This window comes from Nyctibius grandis, chromosome 12 (assembly GCF_013368605.1).
Source record: "Nyctibius grandis isolate bNycGra1 chromosome 12, bNycGra1.pri, whole genome shotgun sequence".
In the NCBI taxonomy this organism is placed as follows: domain Eukaryota; kingdom Metazoa; phylum Chordata; class Aves; order Nyctibiiformes; family Nyctibiidae; genus Nyctibius; species Nyctibius grandis.
Genome location: NC_090669.1, coordinates 4,646,372 through 4,668,994, shown reverse-complemented (window position 1 = coordinate 4,668,994; position 22,623 = coordinate 4,646,372). Strand labels below are relative to the sequence as shown.

At 38.1% G+C, this 22,623-nt stretch overlaps 1 protein-coding gene across 1 annotated transcript in view; it reads left to right on the top strand.

Annotated features, from left to right (window-relative positions):
- Positions 1–22,623, top strand: part of SLC6A2 (solute carrier family 6 member 2) — a 72,674-nt gene that overhangs the window by 33,217 nt on the left and 16,834 nt on the right. The window contains exons 5-10 of the mRNA XM_068411089.1: positions 8,851–8,989; positions 9,802–9,936; positions 14,364–14,467; positions 17,003–17,127; positions 17,872–17,984; positions 21,207–21,335. Of these exons, the coding sequence (XP_068267190.1) occupies positions 8,851–8,989; positions 9,802–9,936; positions 14,364–14,467; positions 17,003–17,127; positions 17,872–17,984; positions 21,207–21,335 (745 nt within the window). The remainder of the gene's footprint in view (positions 1–8,850; positions 8,990–9,801; positions 9,937–14,363; positions 14,468–17,002; positions 17,128–17,871; positions 17,985–21,206; positions 21,336–22,623) is intronic.

The following is a 22,623-nucleotide window of genomic DNA, read 5'->3' as shown; positions in this document are numbered from 1 at the left end:
CAGCAAAGGTTACTTTTATAGACCAACAGGTTTGTGCTTTGGGGTACAAGTCTCATAGGAAGTACCACCACAGACGAAAGGGTCCACACAGTTCAGTAACACGTCAAATGGGGTGATCAACACTACGTGCTCCAAAGGAAGATGCAGGAACCTATCTCCATAAAACACTTGTGAAGCAATCTCTCCCAAAAGAGAGAAAAAACAATTTCAAAAGTAAGCATAAGCAATTCTGCTTAGAAATGTTTAGAAAAAACTCACTCAGACAACAAGAACTAATGAGAGGGGATAGCCCTATATTCTGCTAATCACATCTGGTAAGAAAAGACTCTTAAGCTCATGCTAAATATGATCAGCAGTTCTCAGTGATATACCACTTTCCTGGACAAAAGAGGTTTCTTCATGCAACATCCATACCCTATAAACTAATTAGAGAGTTTGTAAGCAATGAGAAATTAAGAACCTCTCTAGACATCTAAGATTTACGCATCTTTTTCATCTCAATTGAAAGGAAAGTTGTCAGATGTTTCTGCCAGGTTTGAAGTTGAGTAGCAGTCATCTGTTTACATTCACAGAGATCATGCAATCAAAGACTAACAATAATTCTAGCCAGGTTCTGTACCATCACCCCTAGAAAATCCCCTGAATGTAACAGAAGAACTCCTCTGATTTCAGTAGGCTTAGAATTGGGTACGTTACGTGGGAAATTTATGGCCACGTTGCTGAAACAGCAATAAGCAAGCCGCTTTAGAAATCAATTCTATATTACTGCACAGGTATATTTAGGAAGTGTTTGGGTGCATTGTTTACACATCTGTAGTCTGAGACTAACATATTTGCATCCCTGCACATTGTAAATTTACTTTGTGTTGACTTTTTTGGACTCAAATAAGTAACTCAATCCTCGTCTTTTCAACTCAGTGCACAGAAATTTCTGGTGCAAGTATTTACGTGCATAAAATAAAAACAGCTATTCCACAAATATTTACATGCACAGCTTTGAAATTGACTTTTCAAGTATGTTTGCATCTTCACATTTGTTGACCATGTACTTACACAAAGAGAAAAGAAATTAAATGCGAGTACAGTGGAAGTCAATCCATGTAAGTGTGTACACATGTTCTTAGGTTTTGGACAGCTTTATGGAAATGATTCCTAAACCACAACACGCCCTTGTGTAGCAAGTCCAGAAGACTGGAAGAATGACCACTTTGCCAACTTAAATTTGCAGGGGGGGAGGTTATGAGGTATTGCAAATATCAGGAACTGCACATTGTGCTGCACGCAATTGGCTTGCTTTGTTCTAACTTGTAGGAGGAATTCAGAATCCTACGTAGTCGGGCAGTGGTACCAGGCTCTGCGCAGTAACTACAGCAGCTGAGGTCAGTGCTGCAGCACCTCCCCTACATTACCTCGCATTTGAAATCCTGGCAAGCAGAAGCAGAGCCTTACTCTGTGGAACATCTCCACCTGCACATATTGCTCAAGGCAAAGCCAATAAAGGTGTCGCACACAACTAAACACCCATTTATTTGTATTCAGCTGTTTCTCATCAAATGTTCTCTATGACACAGTACTGATATAGTATCACCACTAGTGTTTTATGCATTGCTTCCTATAGAGGAAGTGTTTGCTTATACAAAACTATCACATCTAAGCATTAATCCATGAAAGGGTTACAAATTTAACCTCACTGTGTAGAGGACCCAGCATTACAACGAACGTCAAACCATAAAGTGAGCATTCATTTAAACATGTCAGCAGTCCTCAGTTTATGGTGCATGGGCCTGTTCATATGGTGGACTTTCTTCTGGCAACTTTGTGTCTTTCCATGCAGCTCTTCTGAAATCACTAAAGCTTCATGAAAGCTCACCAGCTTCTTTGGAGAGGCTGGGGCTCTGCCTTCATGACTCTCCTGCCTAGGGCAGTGCATGATCCATTGAGAATGCTGGCTGAAGCATTATTTAACTTGCTGACTAAGGGCTGGGCAGTTGGGAGCACATGTGCTCTTAACTGCTCTGCCATGTATCCTCAAACAATAACCTTTTTTTCAGGAGCTCAGTTACTCATTAGATCTACAGAGCGGTGAAGTTCAAGTGTTTTCATTCTATCTGCAAATCTCAATATAATGACTTTAAAAGCAGATTTTGAAAATCTCTTTTTAAGAGTGCTTTGCAGACTTGGATGTGCTGAACTGTGGCACAAATAGCAAGGGAGGTCAGGATTATTAAGTTAATGGGAGAATTAAGCTGGGTAAAGACTTAAGCAAGTAGAGATAAACATTCTTAGTGAATGAAGAGTTTAGTCCTAGTGGCCACTATAAATTCAGGATTATTGTGATTCAAAAAGAAATACCATTTCATTCAGTACAAATAAAATATGCCAGCCAAGGGCCACTGGTAAATTATCTTTCGGTAAGTGATTCCCAAAATGTAGCTTGAAGTCCATTACATAGCTCCATTCTCCAACACAAGAGGGAGCTGAAATATCTTGAGAAACAAGAAAACCCAGATAACAAAGGTGTTGGCAAAAGACAATGCAGTATCCAACAGAGTTGGAGTGACTACGTCCAGCTGAACCCAGGCTGGCTGCTGCAGAGCCCCTGGCATGCCTCTGAAGCGTGCCCAGCGGTCCAGGGTTGGGGAGAGGTATGTAGTGCACATGTAGCACTGCATGTCAGATGCCTCGGCACCACTCTCCTGTGTTCCTGGCTGTCGGAGAGCACTCTCCTGGAGCCATGCTATCCTTCCGCATTGCAGTGATGCCATACCCAGAGCTCTTTACAAAGCACCCAGAGGCACCCAAGCAGGTCAGACAGCACCTGTATGTATGGCAGAGCTGGGTCTGAGCCAGGCTAACCCTCTTGCACTTTGCTGACTTCAGGTGGAGCCACTCTGCTATCTCTGCCCTGCACCCCTAGCCCCCCAATTACAGTTTGGAGACACTGGTGTTCAATCTGCAGGGAGCCAACTCAGGTCTGCAGGGTTTGTACCACAAGCTCTGCCCCACGCAGCTGTGGATGTACACCTTGTAGACACAAACTGCTGTGGAAAGAGGACAGCTGAATTTAAGCAGTGCTGTACCTGAAGTAAAAATACCTGGAGCCTGGCAAACTCTGTGTAAAAAGAACTCCATCCACAGCTACTTAAAGCAGATAACCTAACCTACCATGGATGAAAGAACCAACTGTATTTTATACTCTGAAGGAAACTGGCAGCAATGACAACCGAAGTATGGTTGCCCAAATATATAACACAACAGATGCATGTAGGAGAGCCTTCTAATTGAGCACAATTATCATGCTTCAAATTGCCTTCTAAATTGAGTATGTAATTTAATTTCTATAGATCACACACTGTATACACTGACAGTCCTTTTAGCATCTTCAATCTACAATTTGCATTAAGTTTTAAATCATAAAAAGCTAGTCTAACTACCAGAATAGCAAACAGCACTCAAGAGACCAGGACTATATCTATTTATATCTTAGCCGATTTGCTGATACTTACTCTATGCAAGCCATTTGGGTTTGATCCCATAAAAGTGACTACTAACTTTTAGAAGTACTTGAAACTTCTTAGAAGTACTTAAGCTTTTAGAAGTACTTAATATGTTAACTAAATACATTTGTTAGTTAACAACAAATTTGCTGACAAGTTGATGACATTTTTGCAATGTGAACAAATCTGATACAAGAGATCTAAAAACCATTTAGATGAATGACACCCTTCTATTGATCGCATCAGATTTAGATAAATAACTTTTGCGTTTAATAACAAGAGAAAGAATGAGCGTATAGAGCTGTGTAATCATATTTGGATTGAAACCTAAAGTAATGGATTTGGGACTGGAAAAACGAGGCCTACTCCAAGACCTTTAACTTGATCTGCTTGTATAAAACCTCCTAAATTTCCAAAATACAATCGTGTAAAATCTCCCTAGGGATGAATAATACAAAAGGCTCCTTAGAAAGAACCAGTCTGACTAAGAAGTCTAAGAGAATTCTACACCTAAAACTCTTTTACCTCCTGTTTTCTGGCTATGGATTAAACGTTTTGGAGTGAACAAGATAGAGTAATTTTCAGATCACGACCCTTGGCATTTCTTTTTCCTTTGGTTTGGTTCCCTGTTTATGCTCAAATACTCACCACTTCCATAAAGAGTATGTTCTGAATTGCTCAGAGTGGAGAAAAAGCAAAGGTTTATAATAATCCTTATTTCATAGATGGGAACACTAAGACACAGAGAAGAATTCATTGATTCCAACATTACCTATTATTAGAACAATGACTGGATCCTTCATTTACTGAGTCCCACTGAGCAGCTGCTCTCCTGCCTCCTCAATAATTTGTCTTTAGTAGAGTTTATGTGTGAATACTAAACAGCCAGGCTTCCTGTTGGCTCTTTGCAGTCTGCCACCAAATTAAAGAGGACCCAAGTGTTGCACAAAGACAAAACAGAAGACAGTGGTACCAGCAAACGAATTGCCATTCGCCGATTTCAACAGAGGTGAACTATTTCCCTTTAGCTGAATGCAGTGTGGAAGTAAGGCACGAATTGGTGCCAGAGTTATTGGGTGACTAGGGGAATCTTCCCAGCAGAGAGCACAGGGAAGGAGAGGATCAGAAGAAATCTCCCAAAGACAGAAACCAGAATCTCTGAATGCAGCTTCAGTCTGAAATCCCTTCACGTTCCTGCTCCTCTTGCAGATAGGCAGAAGGACACTTGGAACCCGTATTTACAGTGATGTACAGTCTCAAAGTCATTGCAAATGTGATTTACACTCCCTTACATGGAAAGCAGTCTTCGCATAAATCAGCCTCCTTTGCACAAATCCCTGATTTAAAAAAGTTAATTTCTTATCTCTAGTGCATGTTCTTTGATTCTTGGTGCTGTACTAACTAAATATTGCTAGAGCTCTGACTACAAGATCAGAAAGCTTAAACAATTTATTAGCTCCTCTTGTATTTTGCTCAGCATAATATAATAGGTCCCTGTTCTACTTTCTGTCAGCTCCATCTGTTAATGTTTATTCTCAACCTTTCCCCCATAACATTTTCTTTTCCTTTTTGCATGTATTTCTCATTTACTTTCATTCTTTTCTCAATAAGAACAATCTGCAGGCAAAATACTAATTCTAGTTGCCTTACTGCCTGTGATTTTTCCTTTCTCTTTGACTCAGAGTTGTGAATTATGAGAGTTTATTTTGTTAGCAGAATTGGACAAGTATCTCTGTACTTACGAAACAAGAATCACTTTCAGCAGCTTTTCCTTAAGACATTCTCAGCAGCTTTGGACATAATTTAAAGAAGTTGACAGACAGCAGAGGCTGATACTAGTTGGTGCTGTATCTCCTCTGGTTCCCTGGCTTAGGGATTTAAGAGAGATCAGTTTATGCCATTTTGTCTATGACTTGTACACGTCTTTAGCATTGGGAAATGGGACAATCCTGCAGCTAGTGAAGGCAACCTCAATTCAGGGATGGATGTTGGCCACATTGCATTATTCTGCTGTAATATCAAAAGGCTGAAAATTCAGGTGTTCTGACCTCAGAACTTCCTGAATGGGGAATGTTGCAATATCTCTTACCTCACATTTTCCTCTTTGTGGCCAGTATAAGGGAAGTGACTGAGTATAATCTAAAGGAGCCAGAGGATTTATCACTCAACATGCCTTAACAGAGACAGGCGAAAAACAGCCTCAGCTGCTCCTGAAATAAGTATTCCTTGATGTGAAACAAGAATAATTGTGGCATAATTGAGCTAACTGGATTTTCTATAGCATCACTGATATATGCTGACGTGGATGAACATGATGAATGCAAAGTTCTTTTCAAATTTGCCCTTCTCAAAAAAATGACTGTTTTTCAAAGAACATTACAGAGCTATATCCTTCAAACCAAGAAGGTTTAGTCTATCTAATACTTTGGCCGCTGCTTCTCTCCTCCATCTCTTCAGATGTCAGCACATCTTAACCTAAATCGCAGTCTACCACTAGATTTTTTTATACTTTATGGTGCTGCTGGAACAGAAATGTAGCTCCTAATAGGTAAACATTCATGAACTACTTCCCAGCAACCCTCAAAATAAGCATCTTTCAGAAAGCTTCTATGACTTATCTTCAGAGGTCATAAAGAAACACAAAAAAAAGAAAAAAGGAAAAGGAAGGAAAACCCGCCAGAATTACAGCTCAGAAACAGCAGCTGTCTATGAAGACTTCCTTGCTTAGCTGCCCAGTTACACAGCTGTTTTGACTGGTTACAAAAGTATTTTTCTCTTCCTATTTTATGATCCCTTACCCTGATTAAGGGAGCAGAACTCCTGGAATGGAGATTCTTCTGAAAATCCTGGGAATCCTACATTTGAAATGGCAGTTCTGGCAAGTGTTCTGAACAGTAAGACATTGCTAGCTGCTTCTTGGAAAGCAAAAACACAAGGAAGCGGGCTTCTTTACAAATCCAGAAAAATACAAGGGCAAGAAAAATAAAAAGTTAAGTGGGCACAAAGAATTCAAGTTCAGATTCAGTTTTTCTGAGCAGACATCTAGACATCATAATCAAAAGGACTTTACAGTGTCCAGCTCTGATAGCGATAGCAGTGTAACTGTGGCAGCACAGACTGTCAAAACTCTCCCAAGATCCTAGACAAATGTTCTGATCAGAAGCCTGTGAAGCTTTTCCCAGCTACACTTATCACTGCCCAAGATGGCAAGTTTAGAATGGGATCAGGCATTCCTGCCCAGGATTCCCTTACACCTGTGGATCTTCTGGCAAATTATACTTTATTAGCAGAAATACAAGTAGCTTTCACTTACACTCTAAGCAAAAGTTGAATGAGACCTACCTATTTATTTACATTTAATTAAAGATAACAGGTTTTTAGATGAGATATCAAGAAGTCTGCCTCTATGTTTTACTGTTTCCACAGGTAACAGCTATATTGTTATATAGCTATATTGTTGTACAATAAGAGTTAAACTCACCTCATACTTTCTAAATAGGAACATTCTCGAATATATGCCACAAACACATGGTCACTACCCTTTTAATGCCTCACTTGTTATTAGCCTTACAACACAACAGAAATAGATCAGCTGCTTAATTTAGGAGGATGCTTTCTACAAGCATCTTTTATCCAACCTGGGATAAATAATAGAAACAGTCCAAAAACACAGCATTTTGTATTAAACATGAGAAACTACAGGAGCAGAACTATTACAGTTCTTAGTTGATCATATCTTGATGCTTTAGGAATCAAAAGGGAATTGTATGCAACTCTTTCATATGACTAGATGGATCGTTCTAACAGCATTAATTTTCCCAGCATGTTTCTACAGTTTAAGTAGTAGAGAGACATTTTTCAGTTTTCCCCATTTAAGTTGACACAGGTTTGCCCTATCTTAGAACTTATTCGACTATCTCACTCATCTCTGACTCAATAAGACAAGTGCTTAAGTTAATTCTGAAGCACCATCTATCTAGTAAGAGATTGTATGCAGACAGCCAATAAGGCTGGAATTACATTCCTCAGGATTTAGTCTCTACGTGTCTGCAGTCATGCAGGACAAATCACTCAGTACTTCAGTTTCTCTAAAATGTAGTTAGCTTCATAAAATATTCCAAGATCCTCCAGTGAAAACAGCTTCTTTGATTTGATTTGTTTGTACTATTAAGGTGCTTAGAAAAGCCAACAGAGATCAACTTCCTATTTTACACAAAAAGTGCATAGTGAATAAAAGGTGATAGAGAAAGAGGAGGAGACAAGGAAGGTCATGACCATTTTATCTGGATGGGCACTGAAACACTGAGAAATTGAATCCCTGAGCCAGCATCCTGTGTATCCACATCAGGACCAGGAGTTAGCTCTGCAATTCTCCTCTAGTGCAGGGCTCCAGCCGCAATGCCATTCCTCTTTGCAAATACAGCTTTCAGTAAAGCAAAATATTTCTGCATTTTTTAGATTTGAAAAAGCAACAATAGCATAGAACTGAGTTAAAGGAAGGCAGATCCACTATAACATCTCTCCCATATCCCTGTGCCTGTTGCACACAATGTGCTTTGACAACTCTTAAATGTAGATATCACCAGTCACGAGGACAAACACTCTTTTCTACACATCAATCCATTTCACTGCGTAGATCTCAAAAGAATTAGCCTGCCCTGGTAAGCAATAGAATTTCCTCTGCTACCACTTCACTGATACTGTTCACTCCAGTGAACAATACAGAGCACTATATCCAATTTAAATTTACAAACTGTTGCTTTTCCTATCCAAACACTTTTCCCATTTGCAGCCTCACAATAGCCTATTCAAAAAGAAATTGAAAGTAACTTTGGAACTGCTCAAGCTGCAGGAAGCCAGCTGTTTGCTTATCTAGAATCACAAAATAATTTAGGTTGAAAGAGATCTCTGAACGTCATCTAATACAACTCCTTACCCAAAAGCAAGGCTAACTTCAAAAGTCAATCAGTCTGCTCAAGGCCTTTACTGGCCGAGTTTTAAAATCTCCAAGGATGGAGATTCTGCAGCCTCTCTGGGCATCTGTTCAGTGTACAAGCAAGAATCAACGAGTGACACTTCCAAAATCCCCAAACACTTCCAGTGAAGGAGAGAGTGCTATCACTATGGCACTATGCTGCTAAACAGACACTGATGGGCTAGTGAGACCCTAAAGGCATTGTGGGAAGAAGCACAATACATGGCTTCACAAAACAGATTTCACTAACTGCTGGCAGTGTCCGCAGGGCAGCTACTACTGTAGTGCAGCATCCATTTCTGCTGCCCACAGGATGAGATATGTAAAAGCCTTTTTCCCCCAGTGACTTTGCTTTGTTTCTGTGTATCTGGTACGTAGGCGAGGAGTTCTGCACCTGCACGAAAGCCGTGGAATCCATGACCTTGGCTTGCCTCGCTGGCAACTTTCCCTCTGCCTCTTGGTGGTGGTAATCATTCTTTTCTTTAGTCTGTGGAAAGGCGTGAAGACTTCAGGAAAGGTAGAGCTAATATTGTCCTTCTATCTCAACTACATTCTTTGTCTCCTTTAAGTCTCCTAATTTTAGAAAGCAAGAGAGAGAATCACTGCTTCTGAGGGATCCTCAGGGACCAAACCATGTGAGAGGCCTTCATATATGTACAGTAGAAATACACAATCCTGATTTAGCCTTTATTTTATTTACAAGCTTTGCTTGTGTGGTGTTCTAACTAGAAATTTTATTAGCCTAGTATTTTCAATTCAACATTAAGGTCTCATCAAGAAAATATTTTGAAAGTCTTTAAATTGTCTTAAATGCGCATCCTGTTCTTACCCAAATGTACTGATGTTTCAATGGTTTAAGATGCTTTGGTTTTATTATATAAAATGCCATGACAAGAGAGATATCTGATGAAAGTAATTTGAAATTAGTCTTTGACATCCCTCAGAAAACACCTCACAGAAATTCTAGGGTTGGATACATCGGAGAGCTTTTGCACATTTTCATGAAAGCGTCACCTAACATCAGGCAATGACTGCACTGGTTTAGTAAACAAATACAGAGCTGAGCAGCTAGTCAGCAGTCTAACACACACTGGTAATGTATAAGCACTCCAAGACTTCTGTTTGTCAAAACTGACTCCTACTGGTATCTGTAAACATACATACATAAAGATTCATGATGCATAACAGCATTTTCCCCGAAGACGTCCTCTAAAGAGCTTCTCCATCGAACTTAATGGACAAAACCAAGAAAGTGCCAGCTGTATTTTTCACACATTCTTAAATCTTCTGTAACAGCTGATTAACCTTTGGGATCTCTATTGTCTGCAGGTTGTTTGGATAACAGCCACTTTGCCTTATGTTGTATTATTTGTTTTGTTAATACATGGAATAACCCTTCCTGGTGCATACAATGGAATAAATGCATACCTGCACATAGATTTCAGAAGATTAAAAGAAGCCACAGTAAGTGTACTCTTCTGTTCTCATTCCCTTGTTATTATTAAACCTGTTGCCCTTGTTATTAAAACTGAAAATATTAGAGCTAATTTCTGAAATTATATAGCCACACTTCTGCTTTTGCATAAGCACTAGTCCACTGTCCCTGATAGTCCTGTTATAAACAGTGTTGAAAAGTTAGACTATCTCAGCCTGAACCCAAGCTGTTCTGACCACAAAAAAACTGTACGAGGGCAGTTTCAGGGGTGGCAGTCCCTTAAAGTCCATGCTTTGACTGTGCACCCTGTAAACTGTGGCATCCTTTATACATGAGAATTCAGTCATACAAAAATTTGGTTCTCAAAACGCTAAGAATTCCCTCAAGAAGGAAATTTTGCTTTTTGAATCACTAGGTTAAATATTAATCTGGTAAACAAAAATCCTGGCCCATGAAAACCTTGCTAAACGTACTAAGTCAAGACTAACTCACCTAATCATGTGTCCTTCATACAAACGAGATTTTCAATAGTGTGTTCTTATCTTACTATTGAAAGTAATGTACATTTCACTGTATCATTTAACAACATTGCAAAACATTCTCATTAAATGTATCCAAACCAACTCACTTTGTGGAATACCTTGGAACTAAAAATTGTTTCATCCACTGTAAAGCAAAATCTAACAAGTACAGGCACTAACTCATGAAATCACCAGCATTTCAGACCTACAAAGAATAATGATCTGGTGACTACAGATAGACCTTACCACTGTGCAATTCTAAAAATATCATAAATCATTTATAAGACAGTGGTATCTGTGGATGGGTCATGAGGCCATTCAAATGGTTACAAAAGTAAAAAGCGAGGATATAGTTCTACTAGAAGGAAATTAACTGTCTCAAAAATTTGCAGCTTTCAGAGATGTCTGTAGTCTGTACATTGTTGCACTGTACATTTCCTATGCATCCTGTCTTGATTTTTCCTGAATAATTAAAAAGGCAGACAAACACCTTGAGTGTTGGAATACAGACCTATTTTATATACTCTTAGCAAAAACATTCTTCCTTGGTTTTGTAATACTGGATTTGGAAACTGGCATTTCTTCAAGAACAGAAGTTATCACCAGAACCCAGACCCATCTCACTCCATTTTGGAATAGTCAAACTGAACTTCAAATAGGGGACTTTCATCCACATTTGTCACCAAGGCAGTAGCCACCTCAGTCGTTCACGCTTATATATACACATAAATACAAAGATGCAAGGATGAACAAAGGAGGTGCTTAAATATTTCTTATATATTTTAAGTGCTGTTTGGAAAAAAAAAACACATCAGAAGTTCAACTAGTTGTCTATGGTGCTGTGCCAGCTTGCATCAGCTCAGAATCTAGGACCCTATAATCATAGTTGCCTTCTGCTTTTGGAAGGATATTCTGTGCATTGCTCTTTCTTAGCTTAATATTTCTGCAGCTATTTCGGTGACCCTAAAGTTATTTTTCAGACAAAAAAAAAAAGTTACTCTAGAATAATAAAAGACTAAAGTTCAGTTATAAGAAAAGGTTTCACGAACTGCTTTGTCACGTCAGCCTTTCTTCTGCTATGAGGTTGGGATACCTGCTGCTGCAGTAGGCTTGTGTGTTTAATCTTTGTCCTCACGCTCTGAAGAATAAACTCCTGCTTCAGTTCTATGTCAATGTGTCCCTGAATTTTTCTGATTTATTATTTCTTTTTCTCCCAAATGAAGAATCTAACAAAGAAACATCGTAAGTCACAAACAGTAATGACCTACAGAGGGCTCTGCCAATGCTCTTCTAAAAGACCTTAGAACATTACGGTCAATGTCAAGGTCTGTCTCATTTTACAGGGCCACGTACTGCACCACACTGAGCAAGCCCTGAGACATCTCATTTTCAGGGATATTGAATCCAGAAAGGGTGTCTCTATAAAAAGGAGGGAAAAATATTCGCCTGATGACCTCATAAATAGACCAATGCCTAGCTATGTTCCTTGCTGAAAGTGCAGAAGCTACAAAGCCGTAATATTCATCTCCACTGCATGTGTGTAAAACAGCAGCTACGCTTCTGTTCTGCTAAAGGAATTCGCAATAAATACAGAGTTAAATCAGATATGAGGAAGACACTCACTCTTTCATACACCTTAACAAGTTTCCTGAAGATTATATAACATCTGTGAGTGCACACAATGTTTCCTCTCCACACAGCACAGTGATTCGTTAAATCCACATACACAAGAAAGAAGATGCACAAAAGTTATAATGGTATAAACAACCATGACGAAAGCTGGAAAGATTGATGACTGCCTCCTGTAAAATGTTTCTATTTTTTCACTTTTTAATGCATATAAAACCCATATCCTACCATAAAATATATTAGAATATGCATCAATCAGAAGACATTCAGCTGAAGCCAACAGAGAACATAAGCATAAACTGCAGAAGAACCAGCCGCACTGTGTTTCACATCCTGCTTTGTTATAACAAAGGGAATGTTTTGCATGTAATCTTAGTTCTAAATGAATTTTTGGTTTCTGCTCTTTTTTCCCTTCACCTTGATCTTCTCAATTTGTTTCCTAATCAGCTACTATGAGTCAAGACTCTTACTCAACAGATACTTCAGCATATGCATAACTCCTCTGGTAGGCAGCAGGTGCTAACCTCTTATTTGAATCAATAGGACTTAAGCAGATATTTAACGGTGCCTGAGTAGTAAGAAAGGGGAAGCATAATGAGTACAACTCCACTAGAAAGACACAAAAGAGCTAGAGAACCACTAAAACAAGTGCCTTATGGTAGCAGCTTGCAGATCTAGTTCTAGTTTAATCAAAATTCAATTTAAAAAATTTCAGGCACTTTGTTAACAACACAAGTTATGGGAGGTTTTAAAAAAACAAGAAAAATTATAGGAGGCTTTGCATTCCTCCTTCTGCACTCTTATCCACATAAACATTCTTCAGAGAGTACAAACCTATTTGATCTGAATCTTTGTGTGGAGATAGAACATTAAGATGTAACTGGGTATATAAAAGGAATGAACAAGGAATTAATTTTACAGGGTTGTTTTGCTATTTAGGAAAAGAAATCCATGATACCCAAAAGCCTTGTATGAACTGCAATTTGAGAAAAATTGTATCCACTGGTTTTCAACAAACACATCAGATTGTTCTTCATATTATCTTTCAAGTAATTAACTCTCAACAGTTCATAAAATTAAGTTTCTCTACAAATCCAGAGTTCAATAAATGGTTCACAGTCTTCAGCAGGCAAAAATTGAAAGCATCTAACATCTATGTTGAGAAAAAAAATAGACCACTAGCATAAGTGCTTTCATATATCATGTTAGGATGGGATAAGGCGCTCCCTCTTTCCACTGGGCCAAATGTAAAGTTTAGCATTAAAATCCCAATGCAGATGGGGATCATAAGCTGCTTAGGTCTGTTAGAAAGCCACTGCTGAATAGATACATTGGATTTGATGGAGAGATGAATGGAGATGAAATCCAGTGATTTCCACAGTCTTGAGCACTTGCCAGATTTGATCAAACATTGAAGATCTCATTGAGAAACGTTGAGTACTATTCACTCCATTGACCTCATCACCCTTGTTGAAGATGCTTGTTTAAATATTTCTGTGTAACAACTGAATAAGTGAAACCCTCATTAACCAGGGTAGACTATTTTCAGGCTTCAGATTCAGGAGACCAGCACAGTGGCATCATTCCTGACAGCTGTCTGTACATCTTGAGTGGATCGTGGGCTGGTGGGCCGCTTCAGAAAATGTTATAGCATTAAAAACATGTTTTCCCTAGTGGACAATTCTTAAAAAGACCAAGTTGCATCAAAACTGAAATTTAATGACTATCACAGGAATAACTGCATCTCCAACTAAGTTGGAAAGGTGACAGATAACCTACATGGTTCTGTTCACAGCATGTCAGTCGTGCTTCAGCTTCTGAAACAAGAAAGCATCATATAAAGTGTATTAACGGTCCCATGAAGAAAGCTCTCTTATGAGAAAGAAAATGTCCTGTAACTCTTGACCCATTAACTATTTTTAGTTTTCTCGTTGCACATTCCAAACTAACTTGGAACAAGAACTATTGGAAGTGTATTTCTGTCACCCCAGGGAAAAATCATGTCATCTTTTCAGTAGTCAGTAAAAGCTCAGAAATACAGGTCCAAGCGGAACACCCCACCACGGTAGCAGTGTGTGTGCGCTGAGAACTTGCCCGGTGCTTCGGCCCTTACCATTTCGGGTTAAGCCATTCCAGACCATGACTATGCTCCATGTGACATCTCGTGGGGGCTGAGAAGCACTTACACTCCCATAAGCATGAGTGCTGATCATTTTTCAAAAGCCAGTTGTCTTGTACACTCTTGCGTTTCCCTGATGTATCTTTTGGACTGAACTGACACTGACAATGTTGGTGTCATTATGCAGGTATGGATTGATGCAGCTACTCAGATATTTTACTCCTTAGGAGCCGGGTTTGGCGTTTTAATTGCATTTGCCAGTTACAATAAGTTTGACAACAACTGTTACAGGTAAGACAGCCTATTCTTTCATTACGGCTTCAGAACAATACTATTTTACTCTAACTGCAGCTGGAATAAGTACTAAGCTATCTTTTTATCTTCAGTCATTTATTAATGATGGTCAGGCTTGTGTGGACATAGCAACCAACCCAAATCTTGAAACACTGTCTTCCTTACTGAAATTTTAGCAACAGGAACCTTCCAAGATATCTGCTGTACAGTAAAACAGAACGGGATTAGGTTTGGACTTTGTAGACAGCTGTGTAAACTCTGCTTGTGTTTGCCTTTCAAAAGTACCATTAAGAGCAACAGTGAACACTGCATGAAATCTTATTGGTCCAGGAACTAAAAGCAGAAGGATTCCAGTTTCCAGAAATGTTTCTGTGCTTTGGGATTGTCAGTTTGTAAGTGTGTTGCTGAATCATCGCCATGGAAATTCAACCAGATGAGCTCTGCACCTGCTAAGAGCTTCCAACATTTAGAAGTTTTGTTAACATTCCATTTTGGAATGAAAACAAGCATCCCTTTAAAATTTCCCATGAAATATAAACTCAGAAAGTACATGAATTATAAATACATTGTGAAGTGAAGGATGGCAAAAAAAATGTTAAAGTGAAAAGGTACAAGAAAATATATCGCTTTGAACTGCCTTAACCGGATTGAAAGCCAAAATCATGGAATACTTCCACTAACTTCAGAGAGCTTTGTACTTAACCCAGAGCAACTTTAGGTTGCCAGCTGATTATTTGCAGTAGGTAATATTACCAGGTTTGAGAATCCTTCAGCTAGAATGCTAGCCACAGCAGTCTTCCAAAATAACATTTATCATTTTCTGCAAATAATTTTGCATTAATCTCATAGCACCTCTCTATATAATTGTTTTTCTTATGTATTCTAGTTTTGCTCTGAAATGGAAAAAAATCCACTTGAAACTAAGAAAACACCACAGACTATATGTGAAATCATTATTTAGTTCTTAGCTTACTATATCTGTTCAATGTTGCTTCATAAGCCTTGCCTTCCCTCTAAGAGTAATCTGTAGTTCCATTAAATACTGTGTTTTAGTTCTAACCATAAAAGCAAGCTTCAATTCAGTAGCATTCAAAACACTTACAAATATCCTTCTTTTGGTCAAATAACTCCATAATGTGCTGACATATTTTGGTCAAAAGGCTTTCTCGAAACAGAGCAAATTGAAAATAGTACTGTTTCCAAATGGAAGGCCATGACTCAGCACTATACTGGCCCATCTACACTTCAACACACCTTCCTTGAGAGGAATAGTGTCAGTAATGCAAGGTAGGGTAACAATACTGAAAGTCAGGGCCAGAAAATACGAGAATCTGTACTTAAATTATGATCTAGTTTTACATGCAAAATTCTGAGAGCTACCTCAGCTCAGTTTATTAGGAGATAAGCGTCACTTAATCCAGTTATGACTAAGCAGAAAGAAGCATTATTCACTTGCATAAGAATGTTTTTGAATTGTGGGAAACAAGAAATACTGTTGCCATCTTATCAGTGACAAATACCTAGCAATTTTCTTCTTTAATAACTGAAAAGAATTTGAGTTTATGGGTCTAACCTGGTATCTCTTGATCCTGCAGCCTTCCCCCAGGAAAAGACTTTAAGAATTGCAGGACATAAATTCATCAGTGTTATCAAAATAAAGTAATATAAAGAAGAGGATAAAGCTTGGTGTATGGCACCTGTTTTTGGGTAGTGTAACTGATGAAACGAAATTATATTTGCTTTCAGCTTATTAAACATCACTGATGTTCAGAGCCATGTCCTCTGTTCTAAAGGTCATACGCAGCAAAAGATTACATACCAGACACTGTGCAGATTAGGCAGACATCTAAAGACGTATGGTCTACTTATCTTCAAGCTAGCTTTGGTAATTGTGGTTATTAATACCCAGGAAAACTCATACGTCTATCATAATACCATGGCAGACTGATTAAAACCCACAACTTTGTACAATCATTACTATATGATGCACATTATATAACATTTAACCTTTAAAATAAATTCACTATTGTAACAATCTGATAAATAAAAGTTGTATTTTTTTCAGAAAAGTCTAGCCTACTCCATAGATGAAGGGACCTCATTACAGATTAAGGATGGTTATCCATTGCCATCTGAATGGCAGCACCATTTGCTAAAAATGCACTCCTGGAGGTGTCTGAAAATACTCCTAAGTAACTGCTCGCGTGAATTGATGAATAGTAAGGCTCTTTCACTTCAGGCCACTCTCTTGCTATGTTACAGCTACCAGCTAGGATGACATTACTCTAATATCTTAATATTTAATATAGCTTTGTTGATGTTTTTGAACAGAACTCAGTTTTAAATCAAAATAGTGAACAGAAGTATGTCATTTTCTAGCATGCTGATAGGAGCTTTTGATCATCAGAATAATTGCACAATTAGAATTTTCACAAGAACCTTCCTATTGCTATAAGACAGTCCCCCATCTAGTTTTTTAAAGTGTTTTTTTGGTTTTTTTTTTTTTCACTGGGCTCTTCTCTCCATCATTAGGGATGCTTTGCTGACTAGTACCATTAACTGTGTCACAAGCTTCATCTCCGGATTTGCAATTTTCTCCATATTGGGCTACATGGCTCATGAGCACAAAGTTAAAATTGAGGATGTAGCCACTGAAGGTAGGAAGTTAATTTTATACTAGTTTTACCCCTTTTTGTCCACCATTTCTTTGCAAATGTTTCTATATCTGTTTCAACCAAGTGTGTGCAAGTCTCAAGGAAGTGACCTGAATTAAATTATTTGGAACTAAAACCCTGTGTGTAAATACCTTGCTGAAATGTAAACTCTAAATGGTATTGACTCATCTCACCTCTACTGAATTGAGGTGCCCCAACATCCTGCCCCTCACAACTTCAGCCTGTGCAACAAACAGGCGTTTACCACTGCACAGTATCTTGCAAAACTATTGCTGTTCAGTGCCACAGGTTACTGTTTTGGATAGTTCTCGTAAGCTTAGCTGTAGAGTCCCTTCACTGGTAAAAGGTCACCCATGATTTCAGTTCCTGTATCTGTCATCATATCCAAGAGTTCTCCTGCCAAATAGTGGAGTCCACAGCCACACGGTTCCTTCTCTACTACATGGTTGAAAAAGAGCTAGTAAGGTTGTGAATCCCATAAAAGATTATTAGAAGTGGAAAGGAATGGGATAAATATTTTTTTTAATACAAAACTGTCATAAGTACATTATGAAAGTATTTTGGATATATTTTTGGTATAATGCAAATTTTGTTTAACAGCTACTCAGAGGGTGATGTGGACTGATCTAAAAGTCAACTTAGTCATAATTTGTCTTATTAAAATGAACACTTTTGTGAAGCTAAGAAACATCATTTAGTAATACATTTTTTTCTTTTCTATTTCAGGAGCTGGTTTAGTTTTCATCCTCTATCCAGAGGCAATTTCAACTCTTTCAGGATCTACATTTTGGGCTGTGGTATTCTTCATCATGCTCCTTACTCTTGGCATTGACAGTTCTGTGAGTATTTTTTCCTTCTAGCCTTGACATTTTTCCTTTATTGTTATATTCTGTAACTGAAGAGGTATCAACCTTAAACAGGCACTTTATTACATTTCAACTAAACATTCTGTACATTCCCCAAATCTGTTTTCACAGCCACAGCCAACATACCAATAGCATTATGCCTGGCAGTATAATTAGACTCACAATATTTAAGAGGTTTAGGAAAAGATCAAATCTTTTACAAGCCAGCAAATAATTACTCACTGCTGTTTTTTTATGACCTTACAGAGGGGCTGTTCATCAACAATTATTACTACTTAAAAGTATGACCCAGCATCACAGCTGTGAACTATTACTACTACAAACCTGCAATAAGGTTTTGGAACCCTACTTGCAAAACACAAGCCACAGTAAGACACTGAGTAGTGTGATTTCTAGAAGAGATTTTTACATGTGCTGAAATTCATTAATCTGCTCAAGACAGACAACGTCTGAAGGTAGTCTGATTTCTTCCTACAAGGAATGATAGAATTTCCTCTAATTTGAGTCACAATTTAAAAATCACACCAGAATATTTCCATAGTGGTTTCATTATACTACTATCTTACTGTAAAATGTCTAGCCTAATGAGTGTATTTGCCCTTTCCATAATGTGATGACTTTTACTGTACCGTGATATTCGGGATCACAGAAACTTCAGCCCAGAAAATATTCCAAGTCCCCTAACAACATTTGTACTGCTTTGTTCTTGCCAAAGAGGCATCAAGACATCCTGTTATATTTAGCTTAAAAGATGATTAATTTCTGGGAAAAACAAACAGGGTCTTTAAGGAATAGCGAACCATGAACAAACATGCATCACTTTTAGTAGGACAGGGGTTTTCTTACTATTCTAAAGCATAAAAGTCCCTTTTGTAGTTCTGAATGTGCAGAGTTATCTAGGAATTTCTTGCTGGAAATGGCAAAAAACAGTGTTTCCATTGCTTACAACTTCAGAAAACTTCATTCATTTTCAAGGACAAGAAAGGGAAAGAATGAACTGACACGGAAGAGAGCAAAACTAAGAAAAATCAGGTTGCAGCAGGAAGCTTTGATAATCATTGGCAAATAGCTGAATGAGATCTTGTGGCATGTGCTCTGAGCTGTAAAGGTCAGATTCAGATCTAAATGTTTCCAAAATGTTTGGATTTTTTGATTCCAGCTCAGGTTCAATGAAGTTTGTCTTTATACACTAAGATCTGGATCCTTATTCAGAAGTCTGAGGGAAGATGATATCTGAGTTTGTAGCCTGGCCATTTTTCAACTGTAAGCAAACATGAAGGATGGAGAGGAAGGGCTTAGCACAGTGAAAGGGCATGAATGACCAGTAGGAACAGGGCAGAATTAAGAAGAAAATACATGCTCAGAAGTGTTTAGATCCAAAACAGTTAACTTTGCAACACAGCAGTAAATTTAAGGCAATGCAAAGAAACATTTGAGTGACGAAAACACAGGGCTTTAGATTATGAAGACACAGGGCAGAACACCCTTCTACAAGTGGAGAAAGCTCTTTCTTATGGAGCTAATTAAAATACTATAAACTGAACTGTTGCCAAGTTTAACTCTTTCTTTCTAAAAGGGGAGGGATTTTCTTGTTCATGTTTTGTTGAGGATTTTTCATTATTTACATAAGAAAACTCGGGTCATGCAGTATTTTTTATGGTGGCCTTCTCAACTCTCCCCCCACATTTGAATGATCAAGTCCCTGAAGGGAATTAAAATTTTTAAAGCTAAAAATCAAATAACCCCAAAGCTAAACAGGAATAATTATATATGAATACTTTTATTCATGCATATAAGCCTGCACTGGCACAGAAATACAGACATGTGTACAAAAATGGAACTGTCAAAATGTTTATGCAGAGAGAAATCTGATCATGCAAGTTTAAGCAAGCAACAATGAAAAGAACAGAAATGGAACAAATGTTTGCAAACATTTTTTTGGAGTAGGTATCTAGCTTGGCAGAGGGAATTAACAAGGGGAATAAATCGTGACACATTAAGAAGTGGTGCTTAGCCAAAATAATCCAAGCTGCTTCTCTTTCTATTTTCAACTTCTCCAAGACTGTTTAAGTGCCAACACACTAACAACTTCTGAGAATATCAAATATTAACCCATCTTAACTGCAGGGCACTCACTGATGCCCCCTCAGACATTAGAAAATACAAGGCTACACTAGGTATTGGGACACTTAACTTGTGAACATTAGTTACCTTTAAAAAAAAAACCACAGGTCCACTGCCCCCAGCAAATTGGCTTTAGACAGAAATCATTCAAATTCTAGAGAGATAATTCTCGGCTGCTGGTTCCAACCAGAGATGTTGGTTTCACCAAATTCTTATAGGAAAGGGACAGGTGATGTCAGCACCTGATAACCAACTACTGTATCGCACCAGGCACTCCAGGTCTTGCTATGCTCTTTCAGCATCAGAAAAAGCATGGAACCCAGCCTCCACAAAATATTAAATAAATTTATTTATTATGATGGGAGACTGGAATTCTTTTTCACAACTTCCTGGTGGAGGGGGGACAGAATGCTTTCATTGGTGGAAAGAAATTAAAATTCATAACCATCTACATAACTGAGCAAGTTCAATGAAAACTTGGAAAGTACCTTTCCTATATTGCAAAACAATGGCTAATGTTCAGCATTAACTTCTAGAAAACAAACAATTTTTTCATGTTATCAACAAAAAGAATTACATCTAGCTTCCTATGTAGTGATTCTTCCAAGTCTGTAAAGCTTTTTGTCAAACTGGATTTGGTTAATCAACGGCTAAACTGGATCTTTGTTCAGTACATTTCCCCAAGGTGCTTTTTGTGCCTGTCTTTATATTAGAAATCTCTTAATGAGTTTGGTTATTTAAGCTACCAGCTTTTTCCCCAAAGTATATTAAAATGTGTATAATTTTTCCCAAAGTACTGTCTAGTTACTATCCTGGTGAGTCAGCAAAGGGTCCACAGAGGATATGGCTATCGAGCCAACAACCATGGCACTTGATGTCCAGTTCCCTGACTCAGTTCTCTATCACAAGAAAATAAATTATACCTCAGAATGCCACTGATTTACAGCTGAAATGTCAGAAATCATACACTGCTTGGGAATTAATTATACAAGCTGCTTTACATTCTTCCATCTGTATTTACAACAGTCAGTACCGTTCGTTTAACCAGAGCTCTTGCCTTCCCTTCCTCAGATGGGTGGAATGGAGGCTGTTATCACTGGCTTGGCAGATGATTTCCAAATTCTGAAGCAGCATAGAAAGCTCTTCACCTTCGGTGTTTCTTTTGGCACTTTCCTACTTGCCCTTTTTTGCATCACCAATGTAAGTACAACAAAAGTTTCCATCAACAAGCTACCTTAAAAATGCAGTTAACCTCATCAGATAGAAATATGAATAGGCTCAGGTGACTATTTTTGTTAAATATTTTAGGTCTTAAATGACTTTGTGGACAGAACGTTACTGTTAGTCTTATCTACATGAAGCTGCTTTGCTTTTTGGACAAGATCATTAGCTATTAACTGAACCTACAAGTGTTTGTTCCAAAGAACTGCCTGCACTACTACTGTTTTTGTTTGGTTTGTGTGTTTTGTTTTGTTTTAAAATCACATTAAGTGGAACTGCATTGAGTGCTTATTCCTGTGTGAGGAACTAAGAATTTTGAGTGACCAGACCCTTAGTCATCTGGATATTCTCTTCCTGAAGCAAATAAGAAGCATTCACTTCTGAAAGGAGTTTAGAATAATGATCTCCTCTCTCCCATGTGTTTCTTAATGTTCTTTCATGTACCTAGGTCTTAGCTATTAACACCATAAAAAGCACACAGATAACTTATCCTGAACATCTATTAACCTATATTTATCACTACCATAATCCTGAATTATTTGCCTCACGAGGCTTTCAACAACTAATTAAAGGATGAGAATCACAGTGTTCTAGGTTGGAGAGAACTTTCCAATTTTTTTTGACAAAAAAGCAAAAAGCCCTGTAAGCAAAGATGCCAAGTGTCAGAAAACAACTGAAACTTGAGGTAGCCACCATGAAAGTAGATATGCTGAACCTCTCTCCTTCCCTAGAAATGGTTTCCAGATCTATTATTAAGATTACTGAAATGGCATAAGTTTATAAATAACAGCACTCTTTTTACACTAAAAGAATACCTCAATATTTTTACTCTAGTTTCCTCAAACTGGAAAACATTTGAGACACTAAAAATAAATATATCATTTAAAATACCTCTCCTTTTCATACCATGCTATCTGCATTGTTACCTCTAAAAATTGAACTTGCTCCTTCCTTATTCAAAGTTTCAACTGGAATAAAATTTCCTGAAGTACAAGATCAGAAGCAGTTCAGTCGTTAATAACCTGAACAGGTGCCAATGGGTGCAACTGCACGGCCTTCAAGTGAGCTAAAGCAGTTCAAGATAACAACCTAGCTCTAGCTTTTAAATAATGGCACCTGTTTAGACTTAAGTTCACCCCAGCAGCTGGAATGCACAAAACTGCCCAGACTTGTCCAAATGTATTGGTTCACATAACTGGAGAACATTTCTAATGTGTACAAAATACAAAGAAAACCCCTTGTGATACCATCACATTAATCTGTTTGA